The following is a 17,141-nucleotide window of genomic DNA, read 5'->3' on the forward strand; positions in this document are numbered from 1 at the left end:
CCAAGTGTCAGGTCAGCCTGCTCTGGAGTTTCAGGCCCCACCTGAGTCCACTCTCGCTGCTTCTGTGTCTTTTGAAGTGTGAGCCATGCAAAGCTCTAAGAACGTTCAAAGCCCAGCCAGTCCCACTTACATTTCTAGTTGATCCTCACTTTCCATCATTTGAAGTAGGCTGCTAAATACTCCAAATTACACCCTGAAAAGTCACTGATCTCTCACCAGCGTCTTGAAACCACATGGTTTAAGTCACAAGAATGTGCTGGCCCAGCTCCAAACCAGTGGAGCTTAACTAGTAATCTGGCCCTCCAATGTCCAAAGGGGACTATATTACAAGCCCCCTTCTTGATCTGCTATGAGCAACCAGTCCTATTTCTAATGGGAATCCTTCTATGAAGGGAAATGTGTTTTTGGTTTTGTTTTGTTTTTTTAACTATGGCCAGGGCTGGTCCAGCTCTGTGTTTCCAGAGTATGTTTCCAGGGACAATGGTCAGGTGTTCCAAGGCCCACTTAATTTGAGAAATGGTTTACACATTTATTTGAACTTGGGCCTCCCCGGAGGACAACATGAACACCTTTCAGAACAATCTCACAAAATACACTCTTGGCAATGACCTACAGCGGATGAAGCACCGAGGACAGCAGTCCCAGTGATGGTAGACAATTGCCATCACTGCAACACACAGCTGATTACCAGACGGCATAAAGCTCAGCTTCAGCTCTCTCAGCTTGTTGTGATCAGTTAATCCAATCTTCTTCACAAATCAATCATTGGGAAAAAAAAAAGCAAAGGTTGAAGAGCTGAGGCAGGTATGACATCTTTTCTGCCTCAGAGGAAACCATCATTAGCTGATGAGAACTGGGAAATTAATACATTAAAATTCCCACCTCACCACCATGTTCACAATGTATTTTGCTGCTGGTAATTTCAAAAAACACCGAGGGCTGTCCAGGGGCGGTGCAGCCTCTGTGGAAATCAGGGCGGGAAATATGGGTGTCCCTGCACAGTCTTTTCACGACCATAGTTCAACAGGTGCTCCTGCATCCCCAGAGTCCCACCCTCATCTGGCTGCACTTACAGGAAGTGACAGCAGTAGTCAAATGCTCCGTCTTTACATTTGGTCCAGCCTTAACCACATTCTCTCAACTCGACCCTAAAAGCCTCCAATGACTGTGATGAATTATAGATCAAGTGCCTACAGACTGTCCTAACCTCTTAACTCACTCAGCCATGCCCATTCCCACTTACCTCTAAATGGCCCGCAGAGCCAAGGGAAATGGGCAGAGGCGAGAACACAACTTCGATATTAACTTGCAGTTTCTGGTGGATATATTGTTAGACACCCATAAGATTTGGTTAAGAGATGATTATTTCTTTCATTATGCTCTGAAAATACACCTGGACTCCTATCACAACTTTCCACAGAGACTGTGCCCTCCCCTCACATTACTGATGACCCAACCCCAACCCCAACCCCAACCCCAACCCCAACCTGGGGCATCCAGAAGAACTTCTCACACGTGTGGTAGGCAAGGAGGATTGTGGTTTCACAATAAATGGTAACCAATGAGGTAGGGCTCTAAGATTTGAAAGTGTGGCAATCTAGCAAGATACTTCATTTCTTTAGACCTCAATTTCCTCATTTCTGACTGAAGTGAGTTTTAAACAAGATAACTGAAATCAATTATCAGGCCAGTCCCAAAGTGCTGATGGCTACAGGCTTAGTTAGACATCACTAACATCTCCAACTGGCAGTGAAGCAGCTCATCTTGGAAAACGTGTGACAAGTGCCTTGATGTCTATTTCCATGCAAACAGGATGAAGTGTCCAAGATGTCCACAGAGCACTGCCTGCCCCACCCCACCCCCTCCGACTCCACAAAACGGGCCAGGAGTACCACCACTAAAGTGAAGCATCTGCTCTGGAGAACCTAGCTCTAGAGTTTTAGGGAAGATGAGTTTCATGCTATAAGGCATCAAGCTCCCTCCCTATTAGCAGAAAACTTCTGATATAAAGCAAGACGGGTTGAACTTCCATGTTCTAAATTATCGTGTGGCACCTCAGCTTTGTATCTTCTCATGCCAGGTTTTGGGGCTAACAGGTAAGCAGTACGATGACATGGTCGATGGAAGAGATGCAGACAGGATAAAAGAACTAAGAACACAAAGAGGCTCCTGCCACCTTCTCAACATACTGAGTGTTGTCAGCAATCATGCCCTTTGTGAAAACTTGTTATTTATAAGCTACACTTCAATTTATTGCAATGAAAATTACAACAATCAACCCAAAGTACCACTGTAGACCGTACAAAAACAAAGATAAGGAAAATGGGCAGTTAGCTACAGAAGGCAGGAATCATCACATAGATTTCCCATAAGCCACCCTGACTCTTACAGATCACACATATTTGAGAATGGCACTAAGAGGTGACAGGGAAAAAGGGGGGCGTCAAGGTCAAGCTGGGACATGGTGCAGCTGATGCTGAGGTGGTGGTGGGAAGAGCCTCTCTCTCTACCAGTGTTCACTTGATATCAAACCATGACTGACTGAATCCAGGAGGCGAAATACCACTAACTCATCCTTTAAAAAGAAAAGGTTAAAGTTACCTTTAGTGTATTTTTATTGCTTTAACTTACTTAACTTGTGTTCCAATTATGAAATTCATATGATCAGCAGCAACACAGTGCAGACTAGCCTTCGACAGCCTATCAAATGTGTGCCCATGCAGAAGGGAAACTGAAGCTGCTTGCTGCTATTTCTCAAGAATGAAAAGAAACAAACTGAACTCACTAACATCTCCAAAATCCTTCTACAATGATTTTATTATAAATATGTTCTGTTGGGATAAACAAATACTGCATTCAAGGCTATCTGCAAACTTGCTCTAAAGTAATAAAAGAAGAAAATGGAACCAGGAACCATTCAGAAGCAGAGTGCTAAGTGCCATCCCCTCAAGAGGTAACAGAAAAGTCACAGTGCTCTTTAGCCTATTCGGTTAAATAAGCTTTGAGTTTGATGGTTTGCACTTGGCGCTGGAACCGGAACTGCTCTCCTCAGTCCTGAGGAGAAGAATGGGAAGAGAGTCAGTCTGCAGATTCCAAGTATTCACAAGAAAGACCAGGACGAGTCTGGGTTTGCCACTTTTTGCTCACGGGCGGGCACACAGGTCACTATTTTCCAGGAGTGATATCAGAGTAATCCTTCAGCACTCCAGCCAAGTGTTCATTGTGAGTCTTAAACCGTCGCTTTTTCTGTGAGGCGGGCTTTTTCCTTCTCTGAATAGGGGCCTAAAAAGACAGGTGCAAAGTGTTAGCAACCAGAGTTAAGGCCAGGGAGGAGTGAGGATGGTCTGGATTTACTGAAAATGCCCAGAAACCAGCATCAAAGAGATACAGGGCATTTAGCCTTCTCGGTCTCTCTTTTTGCTTTATGCACACACACACACCCCCTTCGCCCTCCCACCACCTCCCACCAACCAGCACATGCCCTTGTGCGGTGCTCCATGTTACTGAGATGCACAGCTCCCTCAGAAGCAAGCAGGCAGGCACCAAATCAGACAAGAGTTTTTCTAGAAACCAAACTGATAAAACAAAAGAGAGGCTGGACATGAAACTCGTTGCTGTCTCCTTCCTTTTGTTATCAGGTTTGAAAACAACAGATTAACCATTACTAATAAAGATCTGAAGCAGATATAGCAAAATACCAAGCTATGGCAAAACAAAAGTGCATGCACACACCATTGTTTGTTACATTATTCTATTCTTTTCTGTTCTGTATACTTGAGATATTAATATCACATGATTAAAAAATTCAAACTAAACAACGACATAGGAAATCATCATGAATGCTGCCTGACACCAACTCATACAGATACCACTAATACGGTATCTTCTCTTTTTATGAGCCCCTAAAATTCCTTAACTAAAGCACAAACACACACGTGCACAGAGAAAAACCAGAAGCCACGAAGAAGACAAGTTATCAAATATGATATGAACAAGGGGGTGGGGGACAGAAGCACAGCAATGACAGACCAGGGTGTTGGGAAGCATTCCTCATTCCAGCTTTACTCTTGGACTATAGATAGCTGATTAGCTGGTACAAGACAACTCACAAGTCTTCATGTGATTACTGATCCCTACTGTGTACAGGGGAGGTTTGGGCTATAAAGACAGTAATGTCTGGTTCTTAGGGGTCCTGAAAATCAACAAGGGCAATTCAGTGTGATGAGGGCTATGGCAGGCAGAGCCAGGATCCAAATATAGGAGTCTCAGCGAGGGAACCTCACTAAGCAAGGGCCACAAAGGCCCTGGGAGAAGTATGTGCGAGGATCAGAGGTGCAAGACAGGCAACGTGTGGGGACTACCAGATGTTCAGAAAGGTTGGAGCTACTGGCACAGGGGATGGCCTTGCTTAGCTGGGGAGCAGAACTGAGGGCAGAAGAGACGAGAGGCCCTAGAAGACCAGACATGAGCTGTTGTGCACCACGAGTCTAGGACACTAAGGAAGACTAGGAAGGGACCACCTGCTCTTCAAGAAGCAGAACTGGAAGCAGGTGAGCAGTTCAAAGAACAGAAGATTAAACCTTTGTCCCCCACAGAGACTACTTACCACTTTCTTTGGTCCAGATTCCTGCATGGAAGAAATACCCTGTCGCTTTAGATACTCTTCGATTTTCTCTTCATCCATTGAATCCACAGTGACACTCCTCCAAAGTTTCTGAAACTCTGTACCAACAAAACAGTTGTCACTGTACATTTACAAGTGATAGCATCCAAGAGTGATCACAATCCAGGCTTCAGTATTACCTCTTTGGGGTCTAAGTGAACACACCTGAGACTTTATTATTCAAAATAAGGCAATAAGACAAGAATATTAAAACGCTGCACTGAGTAGCACAAGGGCCTGGCAACACCAAGATGCCTCACTGGAGACCACACGGCTAGTGGCGTGCCGTCTTCAGAGGCTAGCACAGCACAGGGAAGCTACGACCTGGGCCTCCTTGCTCTCCTGGGGAAGAAGAGCAGTCGACACTGATTATTCCCAGAATGGTTCCCTCCATTCCAGGTAACGATTTCTCAAATTCCCGCTCTTCTTCCCTGAGCTCAGTACACTCCGTTTCCTCTCCTATCAATAAAAACAAACACTAGGGAGATGGGAAACTCAAGTTTTATGTGGGAGTGAGGTACTAAAATGGGTCATTTAAAGAAACTTTAAGTCTTAAGTCAAATAACCTTAGGTGGCAGGGACAAGAGATTACTGGGTCATAAAGAAAAAGGGAGGAGTGGACCAAGAAGGAAAGATGTCTTACACTCCCCATAAACAAAGACCTCTATTTCCTATGTACAGGCATGGGGCCTCTGCCACATCACTGAGATCACAACTGAGACATGTCCAAAATGAAAATCATTTGTGTCTTAAATTCTGGGTTTCATATCAAAGAGCCCTGGTGGCTTTTATAACACTTCGCTGATAGCACTGTTTAGCATTTGGCTGATATCACTGAAAAGTCGATGGGGGTTACACCCCAGTCCTCACTCCCAGCTGCTCTGTGGTAGAAAGATCTGGTGATCTGCTCCCCAAAGACTACAGCCAAGAGAACCCCAATGAGTTCTACCTATCACACAGGAAGCTATGAGTCAGAAATTGACTTGATGACACCTAACAATAACAAGTTTAGTATCATCATCTTCAAACACACAAAATCTTCTTGTAATGTCAAAATTGTTTGGCATGCTCCCCCTGTACCCAACACCCCCACCCCAAAAAAGCTCCATGAGAGTTCTGAGATAGTTACCCTGGGCCTCACGTTCACATAGCTGTCACGCACGCTAATGTGCCTTCCTATCACAAGAGCCTCCCTCTTCAAGCTCGTGGAATGCTTTCTACCAAGGCACTGACTGGTACGGCCCCACCTCCTTCATTCCGTGTTCATTAAATTTCCCAGTGCTGTCAACACATTCGGTTCACAAACTATAAATAACATCCGGCCCAACCTTGTGCTAAACCAGACTTTTCCCCTGCTCCCTCCTTTCTTTCATCCTTACAGTCATACAAACTCTACTTGGCTACATATTGAAAAACTTTTTGTTGATGATGAATAAATGTAAAAATAACAATCTACTGCAAAGACTTCAACCTTGACACAAAGTTACTTAAATTGAAAACATCTCTGAATTTAAATTTTTACATATCCATAGGTATTAGGGACTTTTTCTCACTGACCTTTCATTTACTGATGTTATTGTTGTTAAGTGATGTCCAGTGGGTTCCAATACACAGTGGCCCTGTGTAGGGTTTCCAAGGAGCGACTGGAAGGTTTGAACTGCCAACCTTGTGGTTAGCAGTCCAGTACTTATTCCACAGTATAACACTAGGATGTTTAACATTCAAGGGTGGGTATACAGGCTTTCTTGCTACTGATTTAGCAAATTCTAAGTTTAAAACTATTCTGAAATTTAAAACCCATAAAAAGATAACAGGTACTCTGTTGACTGGACTCTTGCATTGTACAGACTCAATAGACAGATGGCTGAGGTATGGGACAGTACAGGTGTCCTGCTCACAAGGAGCTAACAGTCATCCCTGAGAATGGCAGAGTCATGGAAACACAGTCGTCGTAATGTCTGCAGATGAAAGGTCACTTAGATGAGGTCTGAAAGCATTATGCTGAGTGAAAGAAGCCAGACACAAAAGGCCATAGAGTGCAGGATTTCATTTATATGAGCTATCCAGCATAGGTAACTCCACAGCCACAGTGACAGCAAGTAAACTAGTGCTTTCCAGGGGCTGGCTGAGATTGGTATGGGAGTTTTAGTCTGGGCTGATGAGTGCCATAGAGTCGATTCCAACTCATTCCAACTCATATAGGGTTTCTGAGGAGCAGCATGTGAGCTTGAACCACTGATCTCGCAGATCAAACTGACTTTGCAATCCAGTGCATTAACCTACAGTGTCACACCAAGACTCCACCCAGAGAATGTGCATCTAAACCTAATCCTTTCTGAGGTGTTTTATTAAAAAAGCAGAACAGACATCCACGCAGAGGATATCAAATATCAAAATATAAACCGATGAAATTAGTAATTCCAGGAACACCAAAGTCTGCCAGCAGCTTCTAGAAGCTAAAGAAACAAAGAAGACGCTGCCCCTGACTTCTGACTGTCAGAAAATACACCTAACTCCTCACTCATTATCTCATTATCTGACATTTCACATTTATGACAACAGTGGGGGGGGATCACAACAAAACCAACTATCTGAGTATTTTGTGCACGCCCCTAGTGGGCAATGGGCATGGCAGCAACCACTGCTGGGTGTCCCCTCCCTCAAAGAGAGTCTCTAGGAGGTTACTGTCCCATGCCCTGTGTCCCTTCTACTGTAGAGGGTACCACATCCAGCTGTCCCCATGGATGACCTCTCCAGGGCTCTGGCATCTGGACACACACACAGGCAGCACCAATCCTGTAGGCACCTGTCCGTGTTACCAGCTCTTGAGGCTTTGCAGCTCAAAATGACTATGGAGGAAGAAAGGGAGAATAAAAACAAGGTACTGCACAGGGTAGCAGCTGTGGAAGAAATGAATGAGAGTTTAATGACATCCCAAAGTGAGCTGGGCCTGAAGCCTCCACCTCAGTGAGGCCAGGTATGTGAGCAGGCTCCCGGTACTCTTGAAGAAAGCCCAGAGCCAGGTGACTCATCAGGCCTGGAAAGCAGAATAGGCTCTGGGATCAGGATATATGGGGCTGGCAGGAGTGGAGCCCTGGCGATGGGTCCTGGAGGGGAGCGCTGACCCAGCACAGGAGGTAGGTGTCTGACTAAGCAGTGGGCCTTCCAGTCATACTGCTTGGCTTTACCCAGTGTTGTCTCTTCTAAATCTCCTCTGCAGATACGCAACCCATAACAGGACTTCTTACAGTGATGAGCACAGGAGTAATCTCACTTGTTATTTACATGAACTTCATTAAATTAAAAAAGCTTCTGTTGTTAGAAAAACACTATCAGAAAAGACAAGTCACAGACTGGAAGAAAGGGTACACAGAGTGGTAAAAATCAAGAAAGGTGTGCACCAAAGGGTTGCATACTTCATCATACTTATTCATTCTGTACGCTAAGTAAATAATCTGAGAAGCTGGATTATAAAAAGACCATAGCATCAAGATTAGAGGAAGGTTAATAATCTGCAATATGCAGAAGACACAACCTTGCTTGATGGAAATGAAGAGAACTCACGCAACTTACTGTTGAGGATCAAAGACTACACCCTTCAGAATGGATTGTACCTCAATTAAAAGACAACGAAAATCCTCATAATGGCACCAATAAACAGCATCACGATAAATGGAGAAAAAATGATGGTGTCAAAGACTTCATTTTGCTTGGAACCAGTATCAACGCTTAAGGAAGCAGCAGTCAGTTAAGGAATCAAATCACTTACTGCACTAGACAAATCTTTGTCACTTTGAAGACTAAGGTGATCCTGACCCAAGTCATGGTATCAAAGCTGGAAGACCATGGAAGAATTGATGCATCTGAATTATGATGTTGACAAAGAAAACTGAAAGTACCACAGACTGTCAAAAGAACAAACAACTCTTAGAAGCCAGGATAGTGAGACTTGTGTTCCTTGAACTTTGGACATGTTGTCAGAAAGGACCAGTCCCTGGAGAAGGATATTATGCTTGGTAAAGTAAAGGATCAGTGAAAAGATGAAGACTCTAAACAAAATGGAATGACACAGTGGCAGCAACAATGGACTCAAATACGACAATTGTGAAGATGGCAAAGGACTGAGCAGTGCTTCATTTTGTTGTGCACAGGATTGCTATTTGTAGGAACTGGCTCAATATCACCTAACAACATGTGCTAGGCATTTGGAAAGTGTTGAAATTATTTTAAATATTCATGCACCTTGACCCTGCAATTCTACTTCCAGAAAATTACAATAGGGCCAACCAGACACCTTCATATATGTAAGAATTGGTAGGATCGTATATTATTACTTAAGCATTATAAATTGGGGGGGGGGGAGGTTAGAGAATGATCTGGTTATCTAAAAGAGAACTAGAATGTGCCCAGGGAAACAGGCTTCTTGTTAAGTCTTTGTGGAGTAGGGGGCCTTAGGTGGGATCCTGTGCCCTAGCCAGAACCTTCATATTAAGCAAGTTGTTTGCCTTGGAGCCATCAAGTCAAGAAAAGTCAGCCCATCAAGGTAAACCCCTTTCTAAGACTGAAACTCAAAGGGAACACGTGAACAGTCTTGAATGCTTGCTGGTGACCACCCTGGTCAACTGGTGAGTGAAAGTCAGGGAAATGCAGCAATGAAGACATGGGTTGAGATTGGCCATGTTCCATAGACATCCAGATGACCTTGAGATGAGAGAGAGAAGAGGATGGGCTAGCTAGTTTGAAGTTCAGGATGACGTGTGAACTCCAAAGCCCAAGGACACTGACCTAGCCACTGGGGACTAGAGTTAAGAGTGAAGCAGTCAGCTGGTCTGAAGAGAGGGGAGGTTTGTGAGAACTCCAAAATTTGCAGATAGTACCCATTTGATCTATCTTGAATAGCTTGCTGACCAGAACTCAACCAGATGAAGATAAAGAAGTATGATACAGGAAGCAGATGCAAATCGCTACAATCTGATCAACTGGATCTTGCTTATGGATTAAGCTGTCCGAAATTCCAACCTAGAGGGAAGGATTCTTATTATTATCAAGGATCAAGCTTGCCTCCTCAGTACACTGGGTTGATGGTGGTGATGGTGGTTACGTTCCGTGGAGTCAGTTCCAATTTATAGCAACCCTGTATAGGATTTCCAAGGCTGTAAATCTTTATAGGACCATAAAGTCTCATCTTTTTCCTGCAGAGCCACTGGTAGTTTCAAACTGCTGACCATCAGATTAGCAGCCCGACTCATAACCACTACGCTACCAGAGTTCCTGACACTGGGTTGATAGGGAGGGGCAACTCAAACTTCAGCTATCAAAATTGAGGGGCTATACAGACATGAAGTGGCTGGCTTACAAGCTTTCATGAGGGTGCTTAGTGTCAGAATAAAGAGAGTAAGACAGAAATCCCACTGAATAGTTTTCCTCCTGTCCAGATGGATCTGGTGATGAGGTGGATAGGATTTTGTGATTCAGTTATGTGTTAAATGTTATCTATCAGGTTTAATGGTGATTGTCAAAAATGTAAATGTAGGAGATGTGTAACTAAAAAGGAAAAGCAGTTAATCTGTCATTTCAGGAACAGCGGACCCTAAGGCCATCAAGAGGGAAGAGAGGAGTGAGGGATCCTAACCAGAAGAGCAACAACAGAGATGGTGGTAGAGGCAATGGCACAAAGAGACAGAGCAGCAGAAGACTATAGGCCCATGGACTGAGAAAAGCAATGTGCTTGTGGGCAGGAGGCTGGCTTGCAAAATCTGACCTTTGACATTTAAATGAATATACATTTTCAGTGTGGTATACGTGCATGTGGGGAAAAAAGGTAATGGAGGTAAAGGTGAAATGGTGGGAAAAAAAAAAAAAGTAAAACTAGCTGAAGGTGCATGGAAGGGGTTGTATTTGTTGCAATGATTTGCTGAATGTAAAACTGATGAGCTGCCTTGTAAACCTTCACTCACTCAATTCACAGTTGTTGTTGTTGTCATTAAGTGCTGTCGAGTCAGTTCCGACCCATAGTGACCCTGTATAGGGTTTCCGAGGAGTGGCTGGTGAGCTTGAACCGCCAACTTTGCAGTTCAAATGGCTTTTCAGTCTGGCGCCACACCAGGACTCCTTCAAGTCACATTAAAAGCTTTCAATAAAAAATAAACAAGTTTCTCTCTGGATAGCCAAAAACTGTTTAAAGTATATCTATAAACTGGAATACTATGTAGTCACAAAAATAATTTTCTAAAACAGCATAAGAGCTCCAAAGTAAGGATTCAAAAGTAGTAGTAACTGGGAGGAGTCCTGAGTTCTAAAACTAAAGTTGGAGTTAAATAAGCTTCCAGGCAAAAGAACAGGTTACCAGCAATGGGAGAAAAGTTAGACTGTGGACATCTCATGAACAACAAAATCATGGGTTGAATTGTGTCCTCAAAACATATGTCTCAGTTCAGCTGGGTCATGATCCTCAATGGTTTGGCAGTTATATGATTAGGTAGATATGTAATGATGGAATCACCTCCCATGATGTGAATTTACATGACCAGTAAGGGAATTAGTGCAGTCCTTACTCAGGTCTCAGTCCTAATGTACAGAAGTTTTCCTGGGCTGTAGCCTGCATCACCTTTTATCTCAAGTCCCCCAAGCTCTACTGTGTTCATGTTGATTCCAATTCCTAGGAACTTGATAGGACAGAACAGAACTGTACAACAGGGTCTCTGAGGCTATAAATCTTTATGGGAGCAAACAGCCGCATCTTTCTCTATAGAGCAGCTGGTGGGTTTAAACCACAGAATTTGCAGTTAGCAGCTCAATGCTTAATCCATGGTGCCACAAGGTGCTTCCCTTTTATCTTACAAAAGAGAAGAGAGCAAAGAGAGAGGGGGCCTTCTATACCACACCAAGGAAGAAGAACTGGGAGTGGAGCATGCCTTCTGGACTGGGGTTCCTGCAGTGAGAACCTCGTAAACCCAAGGGAAGATTGACACCTAGACACATGGAGATCTCCACGAAGTGTCAGACCTACAGAGGTTCAAAGGAGACAAGGATCTTCTCCCAGACCCCACAGAGAGAGAAACTCTAGTCTTCCCCTAGAGTTGCAACATTTAATTTGTACTTCCAGCCTCCCAAGCTGTTTGCTAAAGCTATCTACTTGTGGTATTTCTGTTATAACAGCACTGGAAACCAAGACAAACATCAAAGAATATTATATAACTAAAAAGATTGCAAAAGTGAGGTGACTGTAATCAATGAGATGCAATGAAATGTGTATGAAATACTGAATGCAAAAGTGATAAGCTTCTCTGTAAACCTTCACCCAATTCAATAGTTTAAAAAACAAAAGTGCTCTCAGACTGCTGAATTGGCCGTTTCTTTGCTATCTTGTCTAAACAAATGTAAAACTACAGATCTACTGAGTCATTAACTAGATAAAAAAGTAAAACAACTAGTATTTTGAATACATTTATTTTTAATACTATTCATAGCAGGTAATGTAACTGTGTTCTTACTATGTACCAGATTCTGTTCAAAGTTCTACTGTTTTTATTTAACATTAACTCATTTCATCCTCCTTAAGACTATGAGGTCCACCACTCGTCTGTCAACTGTCGTACTGTGATGACAATACCAGCAGAGACGCCCATGGTGGACAGGTTGCAGCTATTATTCCAGAGTAGGCAGAAGGAGAGACACACTACTTTTGAATGTTTAGCCACTGAACACCTTCTGAATAGCAGTGGAACACTGTCAGACAGCACCAGAATACTGAATATTGAAACCTGATGAATAGCACCAGAGTGTTTTCAGATACAGTGCCGAAGACAGCTACCTGACCGACTAATTGGAAAAGATCCACATAGGTGCCCAATCCAAAGAGAGGTGACACTCAATATGCAAAAACAATTGGACAAAATTAACAATATCACTGGCACATATAATTTTGCTAAAGAGAATTCAAAAACGGTTGCCAAGGTACATTGACAGGGAACTGCCAGGGGTTCAAGCCAGATTCAGACAAGGACACGGAACGAGGGATATCACTGCTGATGTCAGATGGATCTTGGCTGAAGACAGAGAATATCAGAAAGATGTTTACCTATGCTTTACTGACTATGCAAAGGCTTAACTATGCAAAAGCTTGTGTGGATCATGACAAGCTATGGATAACTTTGCAGAGCATGAGTATTCCAGAACACTTAATTGAGCTCATGAGGAACTGTACATAGACCAAGAGTCAGTTGTTGGAACAGAACAAGGGGACACTGAATGGTTTAAAATTAGGAGAGGTTTGTGCCAGGGTTATATTCTTTTACCACACTTACTCAATGTATACACTAGGCAAATAATCTGAGAAGCTGGGTTATCTGAAGAAGAGAATGGCATCAGGATAAAAGAAAGACTCATTAATGACCTGTGATATGAATATGATACAACCTTGCTTGCTGAAGAGGACTTAAAACACTTATTATTAATGAAGATCAATGACAACAGCCTTCAATGCAGATTGCATCTCAATGGAAAGAAAACAAAAATCCTCACCACTGGACCAATAAATAAAATCATGATAAATGGAGAGAAGATTGAAGCTATTAAAGACTTCATTTTGCTTGGATATACTATCAACACTCATGGAAACAGTAGTCAAGAAATCAAATGACGTATTGCATTAGGCAAATCTGCTGCACAAGACCTCTTTAAAGTGTTGAAGAGCAAAGAAGTCAGTTTGAGAACTAAAGTGCGCATGACCGAAATCGTGGTATTTTTAATAGCTTTATACGCCTGTGAAAGTTGGACAGTGAATCAGGAAGACCATAGAAAAGAATTGATGCATTTGAGTTATGGTGTTGGAGAACAAACAAATCTGTGTTGAAAAACTACAACCAGAACGCTCCTTAGAAGCCAGGATGACAAGACTTTGTCTCTCATACTTCAGACAGTATCATGAGGGAACAGTCCCTGGAGAAGGACATCATGCTAGGTAAAATGGAGTCAACAAAAAGGAGGAAGACCCCAAATGAGATAGATTGGCATAGTAGCAGCAGCAATGGGCTCAAGCTAACAATGCAAGACCATGAGGTGCAAATACCATTATTCCCATTTTACAGATGAGGAATCTCAGAGAGAGATTAATTATATGATCTGCCTCATTTTAGGATATTTACTTTCATTGTTGGTGATTTTTAGTGCTGTTGTGTCAGTTCTGACTCATAGCGATCCTGTATATGGTTTCCAAGGAAGAGCTGCCTGTCAACCGTGTGGTTTAAATTTCAGTGAGTCTTCATTGTGAATAGGAGTTTACACACTGAAGATTTCCACTCTATAGCTAAGACTGCCACCTAGTGTGCTGAAACAACAGTCTTTGATACACTCAAGACAGGAAGCATTTGAAGATGAAAGTAAGAACAAAAAAAGGGGGGGGGGGCGCAAATGTTAACATAAATAAGAGGGAGCTTCAAAAACTTCCTGGTGAGACACTGTAGATAAGCACTGGACTGCTAACTGCAAGGAAAGCGATTCAAACCCACCAGCCAATCCTCAGAAACACTATACAGGGAATCAAGTACATGATACTTAACAAAAACTTCATAGAAAAATTCCATTATATTTTAAATCCATTTTCCACAACCTTTTGAAGTCCCCACGTATATCAGCTTTCAATGTGTCAACTCTGGAAACACACATTCTTTGTATCATTAACAAAAATTTGTGAATTTTGTATTTAAATCAGTGAGCTATGCAATGCTGACACTTACAAAGAAAAGAATGCTGTTTCCCTTGTGAAAAAAGTGGCTGCTCTCCTTTGTGTCTCTAGGCACAAGAACACAGTGATAATATGAAACATACTGTTCTATCTGTAATGTGATGCTATTCTTCCCTTCATCCTGCAAACTCCATGACAGAAACAATTCGTTCTGATATTCACAGTACCATCTTGATATCTCATACTACTTTGATATCTCTGGTAATGCTGAGGGAGCATCAATTAAAAGAAGCTTCAAGACAATGAATCTTAATTTCTATTTTATACTTATAAACTGTACCTTTAATGAAGCTCACAACCAGAGGCAATTTTGTACCCCAAGGCATATTCAGCAATAGCTGGAGATATTTTGGACTATTACATTGGAGATAGACCATGTATGTTATTGATACCTGCTGCTAAACATGTTATATTGCACATAACAATCCTTTGTTATTGTTGTTAGGAGCAATTGAATTGGTTCCAACACATAGCAACCTTGCATCTGGTTTCCACAATGGCAGGTGAGTTTGAACTGCCAACCTTGTGATTCAAACCAACCTTGTGGTCCAGTGCTTATCCTACAGCACAAGCCCAGGACTCCTATACCCAAACAATTATCCAGCTCAAAATGATACTCTTGCTGAGGTTGAAAAAAACCTGCTTACCCCCTACCCGCAACCCCCGGTTTCTCTCCTAGAAAGTATACAGATGAATTTTTTTAATGTTTATAGTAGTAAATTGAGCCTATAATTCAATTGTTTTACATATAAAAACAAAGTACATTTTTACAATTTTAATACACATTTGATTTTTTTTTAGGAATACACAGTATATATGGCATATAAACCATGATTTTCCTCTGTAAACACAGGAAAGCTGCAGTTAGTATTGCTCAGAATTTTACCAAAACTTCTATACCATATAAGGAAAATGCCAGTGTGATTTATAAATTGCTGATTCACCAGGCCTCTATTATTCCATTTATAACTATCACATTCATAGTGAGTCTACATATAAATGTAAATATCCATTTGATTTATATCCAGTGTGTCGCTGTAGGATAACCACTGGACTGCTAACCACATGGTCAGCAGTTCAAACCCACCCGCCAATCCTCAGAAACCCTACACAGGATCGCTATGAGTTAGAATAGACTCCAGAGCACTTAACACTGACAATGCAACTGCCTGAACTGTTATAAATTTTGAAATAAAAACTTTAAATGTTAATCATTTTATTTTTAATTCTCCTTTACATTGCAGTTAGGATATTATACAGATTTTTAAAGAAATAATGTACATGGGTAAATTACATTATCTAGTTCATTAAGAACAAAGAGTTATACAAAGGGTCCGATGAATTTAAAGATTTAAAAATGCAACTGTGGGGGGGACGACGACATAGGAGCCCTGGTAGCACAACGGTTAAGGGCTCTTCTGCTTAACTGAAAGGTTGAGGGTTCAAATATGCCCGCCACTCCAGGTTAGAAAGAAGAGACAGTCTGCTTCCGTAGCAACTACAACATATGAATCCTTAGGGCACCTTATAAGGTTGCTGTATGTCAGAAACCACTTAAAAGTAATGGGTTTGCTACTAGGGAAACAAGTCACAGCCTTTCCTACAGCTTTTACATTTGCTAGTTCCTTCCTACCCTCTAAAATCACACAGGTATAAGCATTTTCTAGCAAGCTTATATAATTACTTTTTTTTTTTTTTTAATTTTCTTGTTATTTGGGTGAAGAATTATAGAACAGATGATAAGTTTTACAATCAACAATTCACATGCATTTTGTTTCATCTCAGTGATTACCACACATAATTACTTTTATAACCTTAAAAAAAGAACATTCTCATACTGTCCCTAACAAGACTACTAACAAGAAAATGGGGAGGAGTTCAGGCCAACAAAGGCCAAATAAAATGGCAAATGAAAATAGGGGTAGCATTAAGAATAGAAGCAAAAGTAAAAGTACACAAAATAGGAAAAAGCTAAGCAAAGTTAAAACCTTTATATCCAGAGAAAGAACACACAGGGACAGAATATGATAAGGGCTTAGTATAAGTATCACTAGAACTTCTGTGTATGCTACTGCTGGACATTCTTAAATGTCCTCCTACATTTCTCCAATGAATGTTTTCATTTCTCCAAGGATTTCCAAAGAAATCCTACAGTTTCATGTTACACCCTCAGGGATCTACTGTAGTCTTTGTACTAACTACCTGACTTAATTTAAACATCTCTTTTTAGAACAGATATGCTATACTTTGCTACCATAAATAAAAAATGTTCATTGTAGAAAAATGTATGTTGTCTTTTGAAGGTGCCAACGGTAACTGGCATAACAATATTGGGAAGTAGAGAGGCAGAGAGATTAAGTACTGGGATCTGAGATGATAAAATATAAACTGCTAAACAACCATTAAAGTTAAAAGATAATGGAACAGTAAACTATCTCTCAATTCACATTAAAATATTTTAAAAATAGATAATGGAACATATACTCAAATTTAACAACATGGAAAACTAAACAAAAAACCAACCAGAACAATCTAAAATAAAGGCAGTTAAACAGTTGTCTTACGAAAATGTGACATGTAGTTGTTGTTGTTAGGTGCCATCGAGTCGGTACCCACCCGTAGCGACCTTATGCACAGTAGAACGAAACACTGCTCGATCCTGGGCCAACCTCACTACTGTTGCCATGCTTGAGTCCATCAACGCTGCCACTTGGCCAATCCATCTCGCTGGGC

At 41.7% G+C, this 17,141-nt stretch overlaps 1 protein-coding gene across 1 annotated transcript in view; it reads right to left on the bottom strand.

Moving 5' to 3' along the window:
* Positions 1-3,165: 3,165 nt before the first annotated feature.
* The window catches only part of LOC102828475 (general transcription factor IIE subunit 2-like), a 129,157-nt gene continuing 115,181 nt past the window's right edge, over positions 3,166-17,141 (bottom strand). Inside the window, exons 8-9 of the mRNA XM_006834522.1 lie at positions 4,607-4,722; positions 3,166-3,282 (exon numbers count right to left, since the gene is read on the bottom strand). Coding sequence (XP_006834585.1) covers positions 3,166-3,282; positions 4,607-4,722 — 233 coding nt within the window. The remainder of the gene's footprint in view (positions 3,283-4,606; positions 4,723-17,141) is intronic.

This window comes from Chrysochloris asiatica, unplaced genomic scaffold, assembly GCF_000296735.1.
Source record: "Chrysochloris asiatica unplaced genomic scaffold, ChrAsi1.0 scaffold00011, whole genome shotgun sequence".
Classification (NCBI taxonomy): Eukaryota; Metazoa; Chordata; class Mammalia; order Afrosoricida; family Chrysochloridae; genus Chrysochloris; species Chrysochloris asiatica.